Below are 19723 nucleotides of genomic sequence, written 5' to 3'. Positions count from 1 at the left end.
AAAACCCAAGTTCTACACGAGCAGAATTTCAAGACCCATTGCTATAATGAGCTTAAAATACTTTAAAATAAAAGAACAAGAATAATCAAACATCCTAACCGTAAAGTCTTTTAATGATCCGAACTTTAAATACACAAAACAATATTTCTTACATAATTTCAAGTATACACGAATAAAGTGAATTGTTTGTACATTTGCGAATATTCAAGAGAACATAATTACAAAATAGACTAAAAACTAAACAAGTTCAAATCCTGAAGGGGTTTTCAAGCTTGAATCTATCAAACCAAACATAAAGGATATAATATATGTATTTTCGTACATACAACATAGCAAATTATAACATATGATGTTAACGCACTTTGAAACAGATAAAACAATATTTTCTGCTAAGTTGGACAGAAAAACGTAGAAAAGTTGATTCAAGATTCAATACCTTGAAATATTCAGGTACCCTCAAAGAGCCAGTGTTATTGTCTGTGGCTTGACAGGGCTGGTTTTGTCTCAGTTTTACGTCCTCCAGCGAGACCGTCTGGAAAAGTAAAAATGACTATCAGCCCTGCAACAAATTGCAGTGATTTACTGAAATTTACTGAAGTTGATAATTTTACCAAGACACACAATTCTGTAGATTTTGGGGAATTTGAGTTAGAAGATTAGAGGCATTCCCTGTTCAACCTCCCAGGATTTTACTAACACACATAATTATGTAGATTGTTGGGGGATTTATTTAGAATAGAGGCGCATACCCTGTTCATATCCGTTTTCCCCCAGAAGCATCCTACGGTTTGTCAGTGACAGTGAATTCAGTAAATTTATAATGGATCCGGAAAAAATTCAAGGTACCACACATAATTATGTAGATTGTTGGGGGATTTATTTAGAATAGAGGCATACCCTGTTCATATCCGTTTTCCCCCCAGAAGCATCCTACTGACAAACCGTCAGTGGCAGTGAATTCAATAAATTTATAATGGATCCGGAAAAAATTCAAGGTAAGTATGATAGTAAACACATGCTGTAAGTATGTATTGGAACAGAGATGTGAGTTGAACCCTCTAAATATGAGGTGTTTGAAGCTTTCGTTCAAACGCAAGAGTAGAACTTTGTCTTATCATTGATATGTTGCTGATTCCGAGTCTATCTGACTTCCAATTTGGTCATTAATAAATAAATCTAAGACATAATTATGTACTTGTAAATTGCAGATTCTATAATATGTAACAATACCTAATTTGACTTCCAATTTGGTCATTAATAAATAAATCTAAGACATAATTATGTACTTGTAAATTGCAGATTCTATAATATGTAACAATACCCAAGTAGGTATTCCAAAACAAAGGCATCTCTGTGCTCTGGGTCAAATTTATTCCGAGTCTATTTGACTTCCAATTTGGTCATTAATAAATAAATCTAAGACATAATTATGTACTTGTAAATTGCAGATTCTATAATACCTAAGTATTCCAAAACAAAGGCATCTCTGTGCTCTGGGTCAAATACTATGCCTAGTACAAATTTAGCCTTCTCCTGTCTTCGTATTAGTTTCCTAATGAAATACATTTTCATATTTCACGTCCAAATGTCACGCCCCGTCATTCGTGTAAATTAATACAAATAAATAATCGTTTATAACCCAGAACAGAATAATGTTGGAACAATACTAATAATGAACGCCCCGTCATTCGTGTAAATTAATACAAATAAATAATCGTTTATAACCCAGAACAGAATAATGTTGGAACAATACTAATAATGATACCTAAATCCGATTTTTTTTATTTCATTGTTATTTTTCGCTTCTCTTGGTTAACCCGTTGTTGTTCGATTTGATTTCGACCGTCAATAAAAATTTTAGGCCCTTTTACATATTAATATTCCATTCAAACTTACGTGAGTAGTTTAAGTTCTGACAAAATTAGTTTAACAGGTAGGTACATATGTACATAGTTCGACCGTCAATAAAAATTTTAGGCCCTTTTACATATTAATATTCCATTCAAACTTACGTGAGTAGTTTAAGTTCTGACAAAATTAGGACTAACCTTGTGAGCTTAAGAGAGATATTTAGTTTAACAGGTAGGTACATATGTAATTATGTACATACGTATATACCCGTAAAGTTAATTTTTATTGTTATTATCATTAAATTTAATTTAACAAGTTCTACTTATTTTCAATTTACAATAATGACTGAAATGTATCTAGACCCATTTATCCATTCTCAAAGTTCAAACTGTACTGTGCTTTAAATATTTGATGTTAAATGAAATATTTGATGTCATGAAATAATGTTTGGTGTACTTCCAGATTTCACGGAACTCAACTTGGGCTGAATGAGGTGATGGTTGAATGCATCCGCAAGTGGTACCTAAGTTAAATATGTAGATAGGAATCTATATGTTTTGTATGCAATGTTTAATTTACTGAAATTTACTGAAGTTGATAATTTTACCAAGACACACAATTCTGTAGATTTTGGGGAATTTTAGTTAGAAGATTAGAGGCAATCCCTGTTCACCCTCCCAGGATTTTACTAACACTGCTAACACACATAATTATGTAGATTGTTGGGGGATTTATTTAGAATAGAGGCATACCCTGTTCATATCCGTTTTCCCCCCAGAAGCATCCTACGGTTTGTCAGTGGCAGTGAATTCAGTAAATTTATAATGGATCCGGAAAAAATTCAAGGTAAGTATGATACTAAACACATGCTGTAAGTATGTATTGGAACAGAGATGTGAGTTGAACCCCCTAAATATGAGGTGTTTGAAGCTTTCGTTCATACGCAAGAGCAGAACTTGTCTTATCATTGATATGTTGCTGATTCCGAGTCTATCTGACTTCCAATTTGATCATTAATAAATAAATCTAAGACATAATTATGTACTTGTAAATTGCAGATTCTATAATATGTAACGATACCTAAGTAGTTTTTATTATTGGTTGGAAGTTTAATAGAGCTTTTAGGTATGAATGCAGAGCTCCTATCTACGAAAAAAAAAAAACCCTACGTTCTTTATTATACGAGGCAAGTAAAAATTAATTTCCAAATTTTGACGCATACACATTTAAGGATTACCAACAAACAGAGTCCAAAGGAAAATATCTAACCAAAAAACCAAAGAAATAATTCAAGGAACCTATCTGATCGATAGTAATCCAAGGAAGAGTAAGAAAAAAAAAAAAAAAAAAAAAAAAAAAAAAAAAACCTACGTTCTTTATTATACGAGGCAAGTAAAAATTAATTTCCAAATTTTGACGCATACACATTTAGGATTACCAACAAACGGAGTCCAAGGAAAAATATCTAACCAAAAAACCAAAGAAATAATTCAAGGAACCTATCTGATCGATAGTAATCCAAGGAAGAGTAACAAAAATCCAAGGAATAATCCAACCAGGATCCAAGGAACAATATCAAACAAACCAAGGAAATAATCTAAGAAACTTGTTCAATCCAAGGCATAATCCAATAACAATCCAAGCAACCTATCCCACCGGAATCCAAGTAACCTCTCAAGCCGCCAATCCCTCACGCTGGGACAGTCTCGGAGACGGCCCCACATCAATCTGGTCGTCCGAATGGTTCCCGGTGCCGTTCTTATCGCCCCACAGGGGTGAAGTCCCCCTATGGTGGGCCCCGGGGCTAAGCGGCTTGTCAGGGGACAGGGAGCGTTTTAGACTCTCGGGGAGGGAGGCGCTGCCGAAGGTGGAGGTGAAGTTGATGAGGCCGTTACTCATGTTACTTGTTACGTTCTGGATGACGGAGATCTCGTTCAGCTGGGGGAAGAGAAGAAGGAAAGAATTGGTTAATTGTTATGTCTAAATTGAAAATGGAATATACTTTCTGGTTAGCAGAGTCTTCAAAGGCTTCTATTTAACTTCATTTTTCTTCTTCTGGAATTCTTCTGGAATTAAGTGGCAGGGTTCTCCTTTAGGGGTTTTCCAGCCAACCACTGATCTTTTCTTTCACTGTGAGTCGTTACTCATGTTACTTGTTACGTTCTGGATGACGGAGATCTCGTTCAGCTGGGGGAAGAGAAGAAGGAAAGAATTGGTTAATTGTTATTTCTAAATTGAAAATTGAATATACTTTCTAGTTAGCAGAGTCTTCAAAGGCTTCTATTTAGCTTCATTTTTCTTCTTCTGGAATTCTTTCAAGTGGCAGGGTTCTCCTTTAGGGGTTTTCTAGCCAACCACTGATCTTTTCTTTCACTGTGAGTCTTTAATGCCCAATCTTACCACACAGAGTTTTCAGTTAATCCAGAGTTCAAGAAATACTGGCCTGTGTAAATCAAATGGGTGACGTCAAAGAAAACCCTTGACACTTGGTCTTGAATGCTCCTAGTTCCTAGACTTTGTGTGTCCATTTCGTCCCTATGAAGAGAATCCCGTAGTTCTCTGCAGATACATGGTATGGTAAAAGTCACCAAAATATTCTCACCTTCTGTTGCATTCCGTTGAGGAAGGGTGCCGGTAGGTACGGGTAGAACAGAACGGGGCGTCGATTGAGAAATTCGGATGGTTCCTTGGGTGTAATGGAGGGTGTCAAATGTGGAGGTAGATCTAGAGACATACGACGACCTCGCCTGGAGGCTCCGTTGGTCCACATGTGAGTTCCCATGTGTACCTGTGAGATAGATGAAATAGGGCATTAGAAAACTTGAAGGTCGTCAAAATGGGAACATTTGAGAAAGCTCAGATCTGGAAAAGTAAAAATTGACTATCATATTCTACAGTAAGCCTTTTTACTTTCTATTACTAACAGTATAGCGAGCTATACAGGCTATATACTGTAATTGAAAGTATTGCAATCGGTCCAAATTTTTGATTTTTTGATAAGTTTGTCACTGTATAACTACTGAAATCTTTATTGTACCTATTCAGTAAAAAAAAAGCATCTTGAGTAAAAAAATAAAAAATTGCTGTTTTTTCTCTTTATGAAAACTGATAACATGGATTGTGATACCTATTTTTAAGTCATCTTAATGTTAGATACGAAGTCGTTCGGATATCTTTGAGGTGTGGTTCACAACATAGTCACACGGCCGTCGGCACTTATATCTGAACACAGATCTCTGGGTTTTTTTATGTGTTGCTTGAGGAAAGCGACTTTCTCCGTCAACAGCCTCCCTATGTGCTGTTGTGCTTTTTTTTCGGGAGCTGTGACCCAATATTGATTTCGGTTTCTCTTACCTTGAGGTTGCCCTTGGTGGTGAACGCCTTCTGACAGATGGTGCAGCGGAATGGTTTATCCCCGGTGTGGGTTCTCATATGTATTTGTAATGCTGATGACGAAGAGAAGTTCTTGTGACATACGTGACACAGGTGTTTGGGCATGCCTGCAACATTGAACACTGCATTTGGAATAAGCTTGCCTCTCATAATTGGAGTGACTAATTTTCAGGTCTACAGTACTCTAAAGTCTCTTAATGACATGTAATTAGGGCTTTTGCTCAACCTCACATGCATGAACATTAGAGTTTTTGCAACCAAAATTAGCGTCCGTTAACTGAACTCTTTAACGTTAGGTATTTGACGAAAAACTCGGTCAAATAACGTTAAAGGTTTGGGCATGCCTGCAACATTGAACACTGCATTTGGAATAAGCTTGCCTCTCATAATTGGAGTGACTAATTTTCAGGTCTACAGTACGCTACAGTCTCTTAATGACATGGAATTGGGGCTTTTGCTCAACCTCAGATGCATGAACATTAGAGTTTTTGCAACCAAAATTAGCGTCCGTTAACTGACCTCTTTAACGTTAGGTATTTGACGAAAAACTCGGTCAAATAACGTTAAAGAGTTAAATTAACAGGACGCTAATTGCTGTTAGCAAAAGGGGCTTGAAGCCTCATTCATTTGAAGACGGCTGTTCAACTTACTTGGATGTCTCTTTGGGAGGGGCACACTGGAGTGGTCTCTATCGTCCGGCGAGGTTCGCTTCAGGCTAGGCGGTGGTTGAGGGGCCGGACTCGGTGAAGCCGCCCTTTTAGGCGCAGGCGGTGACAGGGAGGGGCGCACGGTTGGCGGCTGCGGAATAGTCGGCGTCGGTGCAGGTGGGGATAGAGAGTGGTGTGACTGAGGGGTATGCGGTTGAGATCTCTGGGATGAGTTGGAAAGGTTGAGGGACAGAGGCTCCGGGCTTTGGGCGTCTGATTGTCTTGCCTCCGAGGTGGTACGCTCCCTAGTGGCTTCCCGGTCTCTTGGCGGTTCGGAGGTCATTGACCGTGCGTGAAAGCTATCCATGGAGCTGGCGTTACTGGTCTCCTCTGTGCTAAGCACGCCGGAGGAGCTCTTGGTGTCCTGACTGGCATGCGAGTGCGTGTGGAACATGTGTGAGGGCATGTCGCGGATCTTGTGAGTCAGCATGTGCTGTTTCATATTGCCCTGCAACAATAGCAAATTATAACATATGATGTTAACGCACTTTGAAACAGATAAAACAATATTTTCTGCTCAGTTGGACAGAAAAACGTAGAAAAGTTGATTCAAGATTCAATACCTTGAAATGATAATAGAAAGTAAAAATGTGCTTAAGCAAAAGCTTGAACAGGAGATCAAAGATAAAAACTAAGGTTTAAAATCTAACAAGTTTTACTTTCTTTCGTTATCTTTGAGATATCTCAAGACTTGTCCTTTAAACAAACCTTAGGTGGTCTCTTTTACAAGGCGAAGAAAAAGAAGAAGATTTGAGTCCGCCTCAGGAAGCAGGGTACAACGGCATAATTATGTACCTGAATATCCATCACTAGACCCATACGGTTCGGGGGTCCTGAGCGAGCTCTCTGGCACCTCTTGGTATCCTTTTAATGGGATAATATGCATATTGTTTAAACAAGAAATTGATCATTCATAGATTGTTATGTTTTGTCTTCATCATTTCTTGCCGCAGATATCTCAGGCAAAAGCGTGAAAAGAAAGCGGCCGAGGAGGAAGAAAAGAAAGCACTGAATGGTGACAAGAAGAAAGAAGGGAAATTAAATTACAACTACTTAGGTATAATGGAATAAAATAGAAATAATTCTATACTCATTCTACCTAACTACCTACAAAAGTTACACATTTCATACTTAAAAATTGAAGAAAATTATAGATTGTCATGTTTGGTCTTCATCGTCTTTTTTCAGATATCTCCGGCAAAAGCGTGAAAAGAAAGCGGCCGAGGAGGAAGAAAAGAAAGCACTGAATGGTGACAAGAAGAAAGAAGGAAAGACTGAAGGAGAAGAAGATGATGAAGAGGCGGATTCTGATGATGATAATTCCAGTGTGTGTAGTGAAGAGTTTGAGGAAATGTTGGACAATATGATGGGAGGCAAGGATACTGAGGACTAAGGTTTAAAATCTAACAAGTTTTACTTTCTTTCGTTTGTTTTTCGTTATCTTTGAGATATCTCAAGATTTGTCCTTTAAACAAACTTCAGGTGGTCTCTTTAACATTATCATTTTCATTCCTACCTCTAAAAGCAAGTGATAACAGAACGAAATTATATTTCAATAGAAGATTCAACTTATTTTAAAGGTGTCTACACTACAGTCGAGCGAAGACCAATACGAAAGGTGTATTTTCCTTGCTGGAAACTTTCGGAAACGGAACCCTTTTGGAAACTGAAATGGCGCCTGTACTAAACCATAGGAAATCGGAATCGCCATTCCATTCCCGAAGTTTCTCGGAAGGAAAATACACCTTTTGTAGGATCAAAGGATTTTGGTGGAATGGGAACCAAGTTTATTAGGGTGTTTCAGCATCGATCGACCATAGTGTAGTCCTTGCTGGAAACTTTCGGAAACGGAACCCTTTTGGAAACTGAAATGGCGCCTGTACTAAACCATAGGAAATCGGAATCGCCATTCCGTTCCCGAAGTTTCTCGGAAGGAAAATGCACCTTTTGTAGGATCAAAGGATTTTGGTGGAGTGGGAACCAAGTTTATTAGGGTGTTTCAGCATCGATCAACCATAGTGTACACGCTGCTTTAAAAATACACCTTTTGTAGGATCAAAGGATTTTGGTGGAATGGGAACCAAGTTTATTAGGGTGTTTCAGCATCGATCGACCATAGTGTACACGCTGCTTTATATTTACAAGACTAGTTTCAACTTTAGGAACACACTGTATACCGAAAGCTCCTAATTTTTGTCTCAAATCTAATCAGAGATGAGAGTTGATCGATCTATTTTTTAATTTTTTTTTTTTACTTTCTATGTTGCTCTACTATGTAATGAGAAAGTATTGCAAAAAGTATTCCAATCGGTCCATTTTCCCCCATCTCAAATCAGATTTGGCCAAAAATACACCAACCCGCAACGGTATAATTTGTTTACATAAAATACTTTTTTTTAAAATTAAATTTAACTAATACTATTATTTGTGTAAAATAAATTAATCTATGCTTCTGATATGACGATTTTACTATCGATATGCTGTACACGAGAAAAAACACGTCTGTTTTCGTATAATATTTCTATTTCTGTATTAATTGCACTTTTTATTCTTTTCATAAATTATTTCTGTATTAATTGCACTTTTTATTGTGATTAATTTATATTTCCTTTGTTTGAATCAGATGTTCCAAAGCTACTTTTTTAATTCAGTTGTGCATTATTCAAAGTATTTCCATCATCGGTTTGAGGCGTGCCTTTTTTTATATTTTTCAGAGTTTTTGGCGATTTTTTTTTCTCGTAAACTGTCTACCTTGCTTTATGTTGTATTCTTTTTATTCTGATTAATTTATATTTCCTTTGTTTGAATCAGATGTTCCAGTTTTAAGCTACTTTTTTAATTCAGTTGTGCATTATTCAAAGTATTTCCATCATCGGTTTGAGGCGTGCCTATTTTTATATTTTTCAGAGTTTTTGGCGATTTTTTTTTTCTCGTAAACTGTCTCCCTTGCTTTATGTTGTATTATCTCAGCCAATGATAGAAATACGTAAGGGTAAATTTTAAAGACAATGTGTGTTTCAGGAAATGTAAAACAATAAAACATATCTATTTGTATTTAACATTCAACTCAAATGTTAGTAATGAGTTAGTTTAAAATAAATGGACTTTTTCATCCAAAACAACCAAAGCGGGGAAAATGGGAAAATAACACCAAAAACTGCTTGAGATCACTCCATTAGAGAACAAGAAACCAAAATAACTGAATGTTGGTAGTCCTAAAAAGAGCTTTGGGCCAAAAAGCAAATTTTTTAGAGAAAAAAAAAAAAAAAAAAAAAAAAAATGGGAAAACTAAAATATACTCTTCAAATTTCTGAAATGGGTTAACATAAATTTTATTAACGAATACAAGATGTGCATAGAAACAGAAAAACAGAACAATGGAAGTATTTGTTATAAACGAAATTAATTTGAGTCACGTCAAAATTATAAAAATTAATTTAAAATTATGTCTTCTTATTGTGGAAGGTGAAATTCGTTTTGTCAGAGCTGTAAGGAAGGTGGAATTGATAAAAATATTCGCAATAACCAAGAGAATGTACCTATTTTGTTATGAATTTTAGATTTTTTTCTTATGTATTTTACAAAATGCCCATTTGATAATCAGTTTATCTCGTCGCAAAAAAAAAAAAAAAAAAATTTTTTTTTTATAAAAAAACCCTTTTTTAAAAAAATTTTATCCTGCAAAAAAAAAAAAAAAAAAAAAAAAAAAAAAAAAAAAAAAAATGGACAGGTGGATAGGAGGAAATATCGTACAACCATCAAGTTCGCAGCTCTAGTGCTCTACTCACTGACTCACTGCTCTGAGAACAGACTACTTCATACCATGGCTTGGAACTTGGAAGCTAATACCGGCATCATTTACCGCTAAGTTCACGCCACTGATAAGAAGAACCCTAATATTATAAACAACATATTAACTGTCAAAAAGAAAAAAAAAAAAGACGGCTCTAGTGCTCTATTGAGAACTAACTACCTGCTCTGAGAACAGACTACTTCATAAAGTTCATATCATGGCTTGGAACTTGGAAGCTAATACCGGCATCATTTACCGCTAAGTTCACGCCACTGATAAGAGAAAACCCTAATATTATAAACAACATATTAACTGTCAAAAATTCAGACATTTATATGAACGTAGAGTGGAAATACCCTGAACTTCACATATTTTCACTATTGAATATGTATTTGGAACGGGTCCAAACTCGAGAAGAGCATGTAGTCGAAAGATTTTAAATGTTAAAAAAAAAAAAAAAAACACGAGGGGGAAAAAACTCCAGTAGTTTTCGAATATTCACATTTTTATGAAAAATATACATAATTGTTATCTCTTGTAGAAGTGTAATCGGAAAGAACCAATACAGGTACCGACCGATCTAACTTGAATCGCATTCCGACGAGAACCTCCTAATAAAATTGGTTCGTAACGTCCCATGAGTCAACTCATTGGTACATCTAAAGTCTACTTCCAATATCTTGGTATTTCATTTCCAATATCTTGCTTGAAATACCTACATTACCTACTCGTATTCTGATCCCATATCTACGCGTTAAACCACATCGAATATTGAATATTTTGTTCTCTAAAAAAATTCTACCAAGTTGAATTTCATATTACTTTTATTTTACCAAGTTGAATTTCGTATTGATTTTATTTATCAATGGAATATTTCCTTCACAGATTCCCCTATGGTCTCTACGTGTTGGATCAATTTGAATCTTCATACCTTAGTTGAGAAGCCAGAACATTTTGTTCTAATATTTTACCAAGTTGAATTTCATTTTGATTTTATTTATCAAGTTGATTTCGTATTGATTTTCTTTATCAATGGAATATCTCCTCCACAGATACCCTATGGTCCCTATGTGTTGGATCAATTTGAATCTTCATACCTTAGTTGAGAAGCCAGAAAGAACATTTTGTTCTTTAAAAATATTTTACCAACTTGAATTTCATTTTGATTTTATTCACCAAGTTGATTTCGTATTGATTTTATTTATCAATGGAATATTTCCTTCACAGATTCCCCTATGGTCCCTATGTGTTGGATCAATTTGAATCTTCATAACTTAGTTGAGAAGCCAGAACATTTTGTTCTTTAAAAATATTTTACCAAGTTGAATTTCATTTTGATTTTTTTTTTTACCAAGTTGATTTCGTATTGATTTTATTTATCAATGCAATATATCTCCTCCACAGATCCCCCTATGGTCCCTATGTGTTGGATCAATTTGAATCTTCATACCTTAGTTGAGAAGCCACGTTCGCAGATGGTGCACTTGAAAGGCCTCTCCTTCGTGTGACTCCGGTAGTGAATTTCCAGAGCCGAATGACAGGCGAATGTTTTGAAGCATATGTTACACGTCGTATTGCCACCCCTCACTGCAAGAAAACACAGGGCGGAATAAGACATACAAAATCGAGGTGAGTCAAAAGAAGTGCCGAGAGTTGGCCGAAAAATCCCTTGATCCCCTGATTTTTAGACTGAAAATTTACTCTTTTAGATACCTAAATGGATCTTCAAAATCTTCAGTAGGGAAATGGAAAACCCGAGGTCTTTCCTTTGAAAATTAACCATAATAATCCTCCCCCTCTTTTTAACGTTAAAAAAAAAAAATAGTATCTAGTGAGGCCTTTACTCATGTTACTTGTTACGTTCTGGATGACGGAGATCTCGTTCAGCTGGGGGAAGAGAAGAAGGAAAGAATTGGTTATTTGTTATATCTAAATTGAAAATTGAATATACTTTCTGGTTAAGTCTTCAAAGCTTTCTATTTAGCTTCATTTTTCTTCTTCTTGAATTCTTTTAAGTGGCAGGGTTCTCCTTTAGGGGTCTTCCAGTCAACCACTGATCTTTTCTTTCACTGTGAGTCTTTAATGCCCCATCTTACCACAGAGTGTTTTCAGTTAATCCAGACTGGCCTGTGTAAATCAAATCGGTGACGTCAAAGAAAACCCTTGACACTGGTAACTCTCAGTGGTAAGATGGGTCATAAGATATTAAAGCAAGGAGGTCTTGAATGCTCCTAGTTCCTACACTTTGTGTGTCCATTTCGTCCCTATGAAGAGAATCCCGTAGTTCTCTGCAGACACATGGTATGGTTGCTTTTGCTTTCCGTGTCCATGAGATAGACATGGTACCTATCTCACGGTGTTGGATGGTAAAAGTTACCAAAATATTCTCACCTTCTGCTGGTAGTGCGTCTGCCTCGTAAGCGCTAGGCCGCGGGTTCGATTCCCGCCCGGGGCGGATTTTATCCTAATGGGATAATGTTCGTTCTCGGAGCCTTGATCCCCTGATTTTTAGACTGAAAATTTACTCTTTTAGATACCTAAATGGATCTTCAAAATCTTCAGTAGGGAAATGGAAAACCTGAGGTCTTTCCTTTGAAAATTAACCATAATAATCCTCCCCCTCTTTTTGACGTAAAAAAAAAATAAAATAAAATAAATAGTATCTACCTGTCCCTTGCTAGTACGTACATATGAAATATCTTGAATGAGTAGGCATGAGCTAATGTCGGACATAAATTATTCTTCATAGGGAAGAATCGCGTTGAATAGCAGTGAATGCTTTGATATCTTTACCTTTGACATATTCAATTCAAAATATTTATTGAGAACAAAAATAAGATCCATCCGGGGAATTTAACGTACGTACTCCTATTATCATTTTCCTATTGACGACGACATATTAGAATCAACAATGTGTCTACATTTAATAGGCATTCCAATTCAAAATATTTATTGAGAACAAAAATAAGATCCATCCGGGGAATTTAACGTACGTACTCCTATTATCATTTTCCTATTGACGACATATTAGAATCAACAATGTGTCTACATTTAATAGGCATTCCTAATAGGACCTCTAATAGGTACATAAAACAAAAGAATGTGCAACTAAAATAATTACATGTGACAAAAATAAAGCAAAACTAAAATGAAATGAAAAAGTAATGGAGTGAGCGTATGAGAGATATCTACAATGACATGAGGACGCTAAATATAAAATCATATGCAAATGTCAATGATTGCTTTACAATGCTAAACATGCTATCATAACATGTGCCAGGACGGAAAAAGAAAAATGAAATATGCAGTTCTACTGGGTAGGGTAGGTATAACATGCAGTGCAGGTCGGACTAACGCAGTGAGAAAGAAAATAAATAATAAATATCAACATTGAAAGTAAAACATAATAAAACAACAACAATCAAGCAAAGGAGTGACTCTTGTGGTATCCATGATGAACTCTTGGTAACAGCATGCTGGATGACAGAGGTGAAACAAGCAAAAATCAAATAAAGGTGAAAACTTAAATAAAAATAAAAAATACTAACGTGGGTTATTATCCCCCCAATGCCTAGGACTTCATCTACCACAAGAGCCTTTAGGATTTAAAGGAAAAGGAAATTGTGAGGAGAAAACATTGCCGTCAACTGCATAGCGCCTACCTGCGGGTCCGACCGCTAATCCCAAAGGCGAATATTGAGAAATTGGGGAGTTGACTGACGTCACAAGCCCGATCCCAGAGAACATACCAGACCCTGAACGCGGTGTCAAATCTAACGCACCAAGTGAAGAGGAATCAGGACTTGAACTAGAAGCTATAGGACGAGGGATAGTAAGATGAACAGGAGTTTGTGAGGAAGGAGGTGAGGGGGTCATTGAATATGGACTAGATGTACCATTGATAGGAACTGGAGGTGGTGGAGTAGTGGACATGGTGCGTACTTGATTTTCCAACGCCGCCAATGAAGTTGAAAAGGATGGTACTTGGTGGGGACTGTTGCTGGAGTCATCAGGCCCTATATGAGAACGAAAATAATGTTGAGATGAAGAGTCTTGTATTTCAGCAGCTTTGATTTGAGCTGGCGTCAAGTCTGTGGGCTCCCCAGTGTGAAGACGCACATGTTGTTGTAATACTAATCCACTGGTGAATCGTTTGTGACAAACAGGGCATTGATGTGAAACACGCATAGGAGGTTTGATTTTATGAACAGTCATGTGCGTCTTCAAGTTCCCTTTCGTTGTAAAAGATCGGGAGCAAATCTTACAAATAAAAGGACGCTCGCCCGTGTGTGTTCTGTAGTGCATTTGAAGAGCACTCTTACAAGATAGAACTCTCCTACATACGACACATTGATTTGGCTCAGTGACTTTGTTTTCGGCCCTATCAAGTAATTTTCTAGTTGCACAAGTCTTTTTAATTTCTATGAAATCCTCCCAAAAGTGATCTGCCATCCCTGAAGGACTAACATAAATATTTGGACCCGGGACTTTACTTAAATTATTGTTGTTATTACTAGGAATATTTTGAAGACCATGATGGTTTTCAAAGCTATATTGACTTTGTGACGTACTTTTATTAGAAAGATTTTCTGGTTGATCTGTCAAGCTCTCGTCCCCACTGTCTTCATCTCCTATCATCATATCCTCGGTGCTGTATTTACTGGAAACACTGCAGCCGTCATAGGGAGGTGGGCTCGGATATCTGTCTTGTTCTTGTTCATGTTCCGAATCACCATCCACATCAGGTTCAGTTTTGGGACTGAGTCTGGACATGTTCTCATTGGTGACAGAACCACTGGCTTCCGACATATTCAATGGTTCTTCATCTATGGACTCTCTTTTGCACTTATCACTGAGATCAGAGGAAGGAGGAGGAGAGGAATGTATGGAGGATACCGGCTTGCTAAGATTTTCTGGCATATCTTGATCTTCTCGTTCTCGAGGACCGAACAAAGGCATGGGCAACAATGGTTTAATAAGTGGCTCGTGAGGTCTATGCAGTGGCGGGTGATGAGGAGGTAATACTAGTTCATGCTGGGAAGGTCGGAACACAGGCAAGCTGGGAGATGTATAGGGAGGACTAGTGGGATAGGGAGGATGTGGGTGATGAGGAGGTTGAGAGTTAATCTGGGCAAGGAGCGGAGGATGATATTTATCCAGATGTTCTGGTACAGGATGAGGATTCATTTTGATATGAGGGAACTTGGACGTATGACGTTGGAAATGTACTTTTAGATTGCCTTTGGTAGTAAATCGACTTCCACAGACATTACATTTGAAAGGACGCTCACCTGTATGCGACCTGATGTGAATTTGAAGGGCTGAATCACTACCGAAAACTTTCCCACAGTATCGACACCGGTGTTTGAAAAATGGTTCATTGCGTCCTGACTTTGAATCGTAAGGTGATAAACTTCCTTTACCCCCATTTTTTCTAAATGCTAATTCATCGGCTAAATTGTTTGCTAAGAGTCCTTGACTGGCATTGTCGAGAACCTCTTGAGCTCTGCGTTGTAACATTTCTAACGTGTTGGGTTCGTTAGGTGACGAAGGATCTAGATTTGTAATAATTGAAGAAGCAAATGACGAAGAGATCGAGCAATGCGGTAGTGAAGAAGTAGAACAAGTGGTAGGAGGAGGGGGTGGTGGTGGGGTACAGGTGGGTAGCTGAGGACGAGGGGGGATAGGAACAGTTTGGGGTTGAGAGTTGGTAGCAGGAATGGATTGAGAGGCTGGAGGAGTGACCGACTGTGGTAGGGGCTCTTGTTTTATTGGCGTAGGTGAACGGCTTGGCTTTGGGGGAATGGTACTAGAAGTTGTTGTTGGTGAGGCAGTTGTAGTCGCTGCTATACTCGTGGTGATACTGGGTGACATAATAGGAGGTGGGCTCAAGGGTGCTGGGGTTGATGTGACTGGGGGCGTCACATTGAGACTAAGAGGCAGAGGCAGAACTGGAGGTGGAGGTGAACCAGTCGCTGAAAGTTCACCAGGTGGACGGTTGATTTGCAACTGATCTTGTAGTTGTTGAATCAAATTCAACTGAAGGATTTGTTGATGCTGCAAGGTGTACAGCGTTGACTGAAGAACAGCTAGTTCTTGCAATGCTGCTGGATTGTCCGTACCATTAGCTAAAGCTGTAGCTGCGAATTGTGCAACTGCAACTTTAGTGTTTTGTAAGGCTTCTAGTGTTACATGTCCGGGAGCTGCTGCTGCAGGCAATGGGAAGGGGTAAGGCAATGGAATCTCCCCTTCTTCTCCCTCTGTTTCTCCATCGTCCACGCTGTTATTATTCTCTGCATCTTGTTTCTGTCTTCTCACTTCTTCTTTTCTCTTTCCACAATCTTCACTCTCCTCTGGCTCTTCCTCTTCATCCTCTTCTATTTCTCCCTCCGAGGGTGCTGAGTTTTGATCAAATACTACTCTATTTCTACTTGCACAGTCTTTCTTGTGTTCTAATAATTCGCTAAAGTTGGGAAATATTTCTTGACAAAATCTACAAGTGAGTTCATGGACTATGGTCAAAGTAATAAAGATAAAGACAGAGTGAAAATTCGAATATGTCACAGTTTTAGCACTTGTCAGCTCAAAAATATTCTATCATGCTGTTTCTCATACATACCCAGATGTACCTATGTAGATGCACATGCACTACAGACAAATTTAATCTGAGGAGATGGCCTTTTCATCATATCCATGAAACCATTTTCAAAATACAAAATGAATCTTTGCTTACATTTGCTTTTTAATGAATAATTACAGCAATATGTGAGACTGTCATACAGACAGTGTAATAATTTGGCACATTATATGACATAGAGGTATAATTTTAACAATGAAAATATCAGTAAAGGAATACATAATTATTTCTTCTTGTCTTACATATATCTATCTGGTAATTTTATTAATGTTTATCTTCATATATCTAACGTTTTATATTTATCTACATACTGTCTATCTAACGTTGAGAATGTGCGTTTGGCAAGATTCTATTGTGTTATAATTAAATCCATCGCACCGTGCCCCTTATTAATCATATTATATTCAACTTGTATGTTTTCACGTTGGAAAACTATTCCTATATGAAGTGAGTTCTTCTTCTATTCTGTGGTCGGACGTGTTTTCTTCTGTACTGCACATGTCTTCGTCAGAATCTCCTGATACAGATTCTCCGCCTGTAACAAACAAGAAAACAATCATATCAATCAACATTCATCAACTTAATAAGCACTACTTGTTTCAACTCAATGTTAGTCAAAAGAATTGAGGGCATGAACCCTAAATAACAATATTGATCTGAAAAACAACAATGAGCAATTGACGTTTTTGCTCTGCAGAGAATAGACATACCTACGAGCAGTTCGAATTTTCGATCAAAAACACAAAGTATTATGCAGAATTGCAGAGTCAATTACACTGTCTGGGTATTTTTCTTTTGTCAATAATGATTGAGACTTGTGAAATATGACTGCATTGAATTGTCTATGGATTCTCAATCATCTACAATTCTACACTACACTGGCAATACCCTAACCTAGTAATTTAACCATTACCACCAAGATAGGTTACAGGAATATCAGAGTCTTTTGTGCAATGATTTAATTGGTCGATCCTTTTCACAATGGCCTTTTAAGTCAAGAAAGAATTACGGAGTTTTGTACATTTCTAATCGTTCTTTCGAAAACGATCCGTAAGCAAGAAATCGTGATATTTCATTGCTCCAATGTAATTGAACAATTTGAGAAAGAAAATATCTTTCATACAGAAATTGACTGACATCTACTTTATTTAGAAACAAAGTAACCATCTGACAACGAACGGTTTTCTAACATGCATTATCGTGAGAATCGATCAATATGATTGAAAAAAGAACCCAAGAAACTGGAAACAAAGGATAGGGCAATTATGGCAATTAATGAATCGGGTGATTACACCGCTTCAGTTCATATCTACAAGATCTGAACTTGATAGCCAAGACGTGTGAAGAGAATATACCAGCACCCATTATCCACCTGCTACTCCAACTATACTTGAGTGACTTAAAATAATGAAATGTTATTTCTTTCTATCTAGGTTGTGAATACTTTTCTCTTTTCAGGAGAAGGGTTTTTGATAATTATCTTGAAACTCGAACATATTTTATGATTTGACCGTGTTTCCTATCACGCACTGGACGAAACGATTACGAAGAATGTGTGTTTACGTATCGAAAGACCATCTGTTCAAGATTTGTACAAATTTATTTTCAAGGTGAAAAAAAATTGAAGATTTAATATTACATCGTTGTCTATTACGTAAGCTAGTTAAAGTTGGTGGCTTGAAATTTTAACGAGTGACCAATGCGGGAAAACGAAAATAGGAGCTCCTGTGAAATACCTTCAAAGCAACATTAGCACTGATGAAAATGAGAAAAGAGATTTCCCCGTGCAGAGTACAAACTTTCCTTTTTTTCCCCTCATCTCTCTTGTTTTTATTTCCTTTTTTGACATAGTTGGCATTTTGAAAGAATTTTATGTCAGTGGAGCTTTTTGCTATCGATCTGCCACCCCATTTTATACCGTTTTCTTTCTTTTCCATTTTCCTCCCAATATCATTTTCTCTCTCTTATTATGTTTCACCATTCATCAAAATTCTACTTTCCTTTCTCATAAGGATTTGCTTTACTTTCGCAGGTATATCTTTTTTGGATAGCAACGATTTTTTTTTCTTTTTTCAAATTTATTTTCAAGGTGAAAAAATTTGAAGATTTAATATTACATCGTTGTCTATTACGTAAGCTAGTTAAAGTTGGTGGCTTGAAACTTTAACGAGTGACCAATGCGGGAAAACGAAAAGAGGAGCTCCTGTGAAATACCCTCAAAGCAACATTAGCACTGATGAAAATGAGAAAAGAGATTTCCCCGTGCAGAGTACAAACTTTCCTTTTTTCGTGACTTAAAATAATGAAATGTTATTTCTTTCTATCTAGCTTGTGAATACTTTTCTCTTTTCAGGAGAAGGGTTTTTGATAATTATTTTACCACACCCACCTTAGTTCTTATTCCTTGCCTTCATTGTGCCTTGGAGGTCTTACAGTCTATCCTCTACTTTGTCTACTTCTTCTGCCTTCGTTACTTACATTATTCATTTCTTCATTATCGATGTTTAATCTCTCCAGTTCGTCTTGGTCTTGTTTTGAATTTCTGAATGTTTCATACAAATCTAGACAATCTTGGTTATAAAATCCGCCCCGGGCGGGAATCGAACCCGCAGCCTAGCGCTTACAAGGCAGACGCACTACCAACTAAGCTAACTAGGCTGGCGAGGCCAAATTGAAAAGACATATTGTACAAGCAATCAGAGGAAAAAAGAGGAAGAAAGAGGAATTTTGTTGACTGCAGGTTGGTAGCTGACTGTTTTATGATTAATTTTGGACATTTTTGGAGCATTTTTGGAGTACTACATACTTTATTTTGTAAATACATAGTTATAATGAGTGGTTGGCATAGAATCTATGTCACCGATTGAAAATATACAGAGGGCTGAGCTACATAGTCACCAATATTTTTGATTTCTTAGGCCCATGGATATAATGGTGCAATTCATTTGAAATAGTCTGGGATCTCATTACTTTTGATTTAAAAAAGTACATTGGAAATAACCTTGTTTTGGATTTCTGAATGTTTCATACAAATCTGGACAATCTAGGTTTTTTATATTTTATATTTCACTTTTAATGTTTAAAGTTATTGCTTTTAATGTGTCTTTTATAGACGCTGATTGGCCTGATTGTAAAGAAATAACGCGGACAAGTAATAACTTTAGGATTGCTATGTGATATTACCTGTACGAAGATAAATAATTGAAGACTTATTTGTTATTTTTTGATCTTAATTGAGGCAGTTCAAAATTTTCAAGCGAAAAAATAAAGTTGAAATATTTCCGATGAGAGTTTCAATTTTAATGATCTTATCGATATCATTTTATTAATATTTTCGAAATT

At 36.9% G+C, this 19723-nt stretch overlaps 1 protein-coding gene across 1 annotated transcript; it reads right to left on the bottom strand.

Annotated features, from left to right (window-relative positions):
* Nucleotides 1–3304: 3304 nt before the first annotated feature.
* LOC103511382 (sal-like protein 1) lies at nt 3305–18947 on the bottom strand. The gene is made up of 9 exons (XM_026825160.1): nt 18860–18947; nt 16834–16916; nt 14316–16248; nt 13407–13760; nt 11195–11331; nt 5895–6399; nt 5206–5366; nt 4454–4639; nt 3305–3789 (listed from the first exon to the last, which is right to left on the bottom strand). Exons 2-9 carry the CDS (start codon nt 16879–16881, stop codon nt 3526–3528), a joined length of 3588 nt encoding a protein of 1195 aa, XP_026680961.1. The 5' UTR covers nt 16882–16916; nt 18860–18947; the 3' UTR covers nt 3305–3525.
* Nucleotides 18948–19723: the final 776 nt, after the last annotated feature.

The sequence above is a fragment of the Diaphorina citri genome, unplaced genomic scaffold (assembly GCF_000475195.1).
Source record: "Diaphorina citri unplaced genomic scaffold, Diaci psyllid genome assembly version 1.1 scaffold709, whole genome shotgun sequence".
NCBI classification, from domain to species: Eukaryota; Metazoa; Arthropoda; class Insecta; order Hemiptera; family Psyllidae; genus Diaphorina; species Diaphorina citri.
Note: the sequence above shows the minus strand (reverse complement) of the source record. Positions and strands in the feature narration are given on the sequence as shown.

Bases quoted from the DNA above. Each gene is read 5' to 3' on its own strand.
- LOC103511382 (XM_026825160.1), bottom strand. From the start codon at position 16,881: ATGTGCAGTACAGAAGAAAACACGTCCGACCACAGAATAGAAGAAGAA. The intron at 5,367-5,894 runs GTAAGTTGAACA...TTCCAAATGCAG, and splicing joins CCTCCCAAAGAGACATCCAA to TGTTCAATGTTGCAGGCATG. The intron at 3,790-4,453 runs GTGAGAATATTT...CTCTTCCCCCAG, and splicing joins TCAACGGAATGCAACAGAAG to CTGAACGAGATCTCCGTCAT.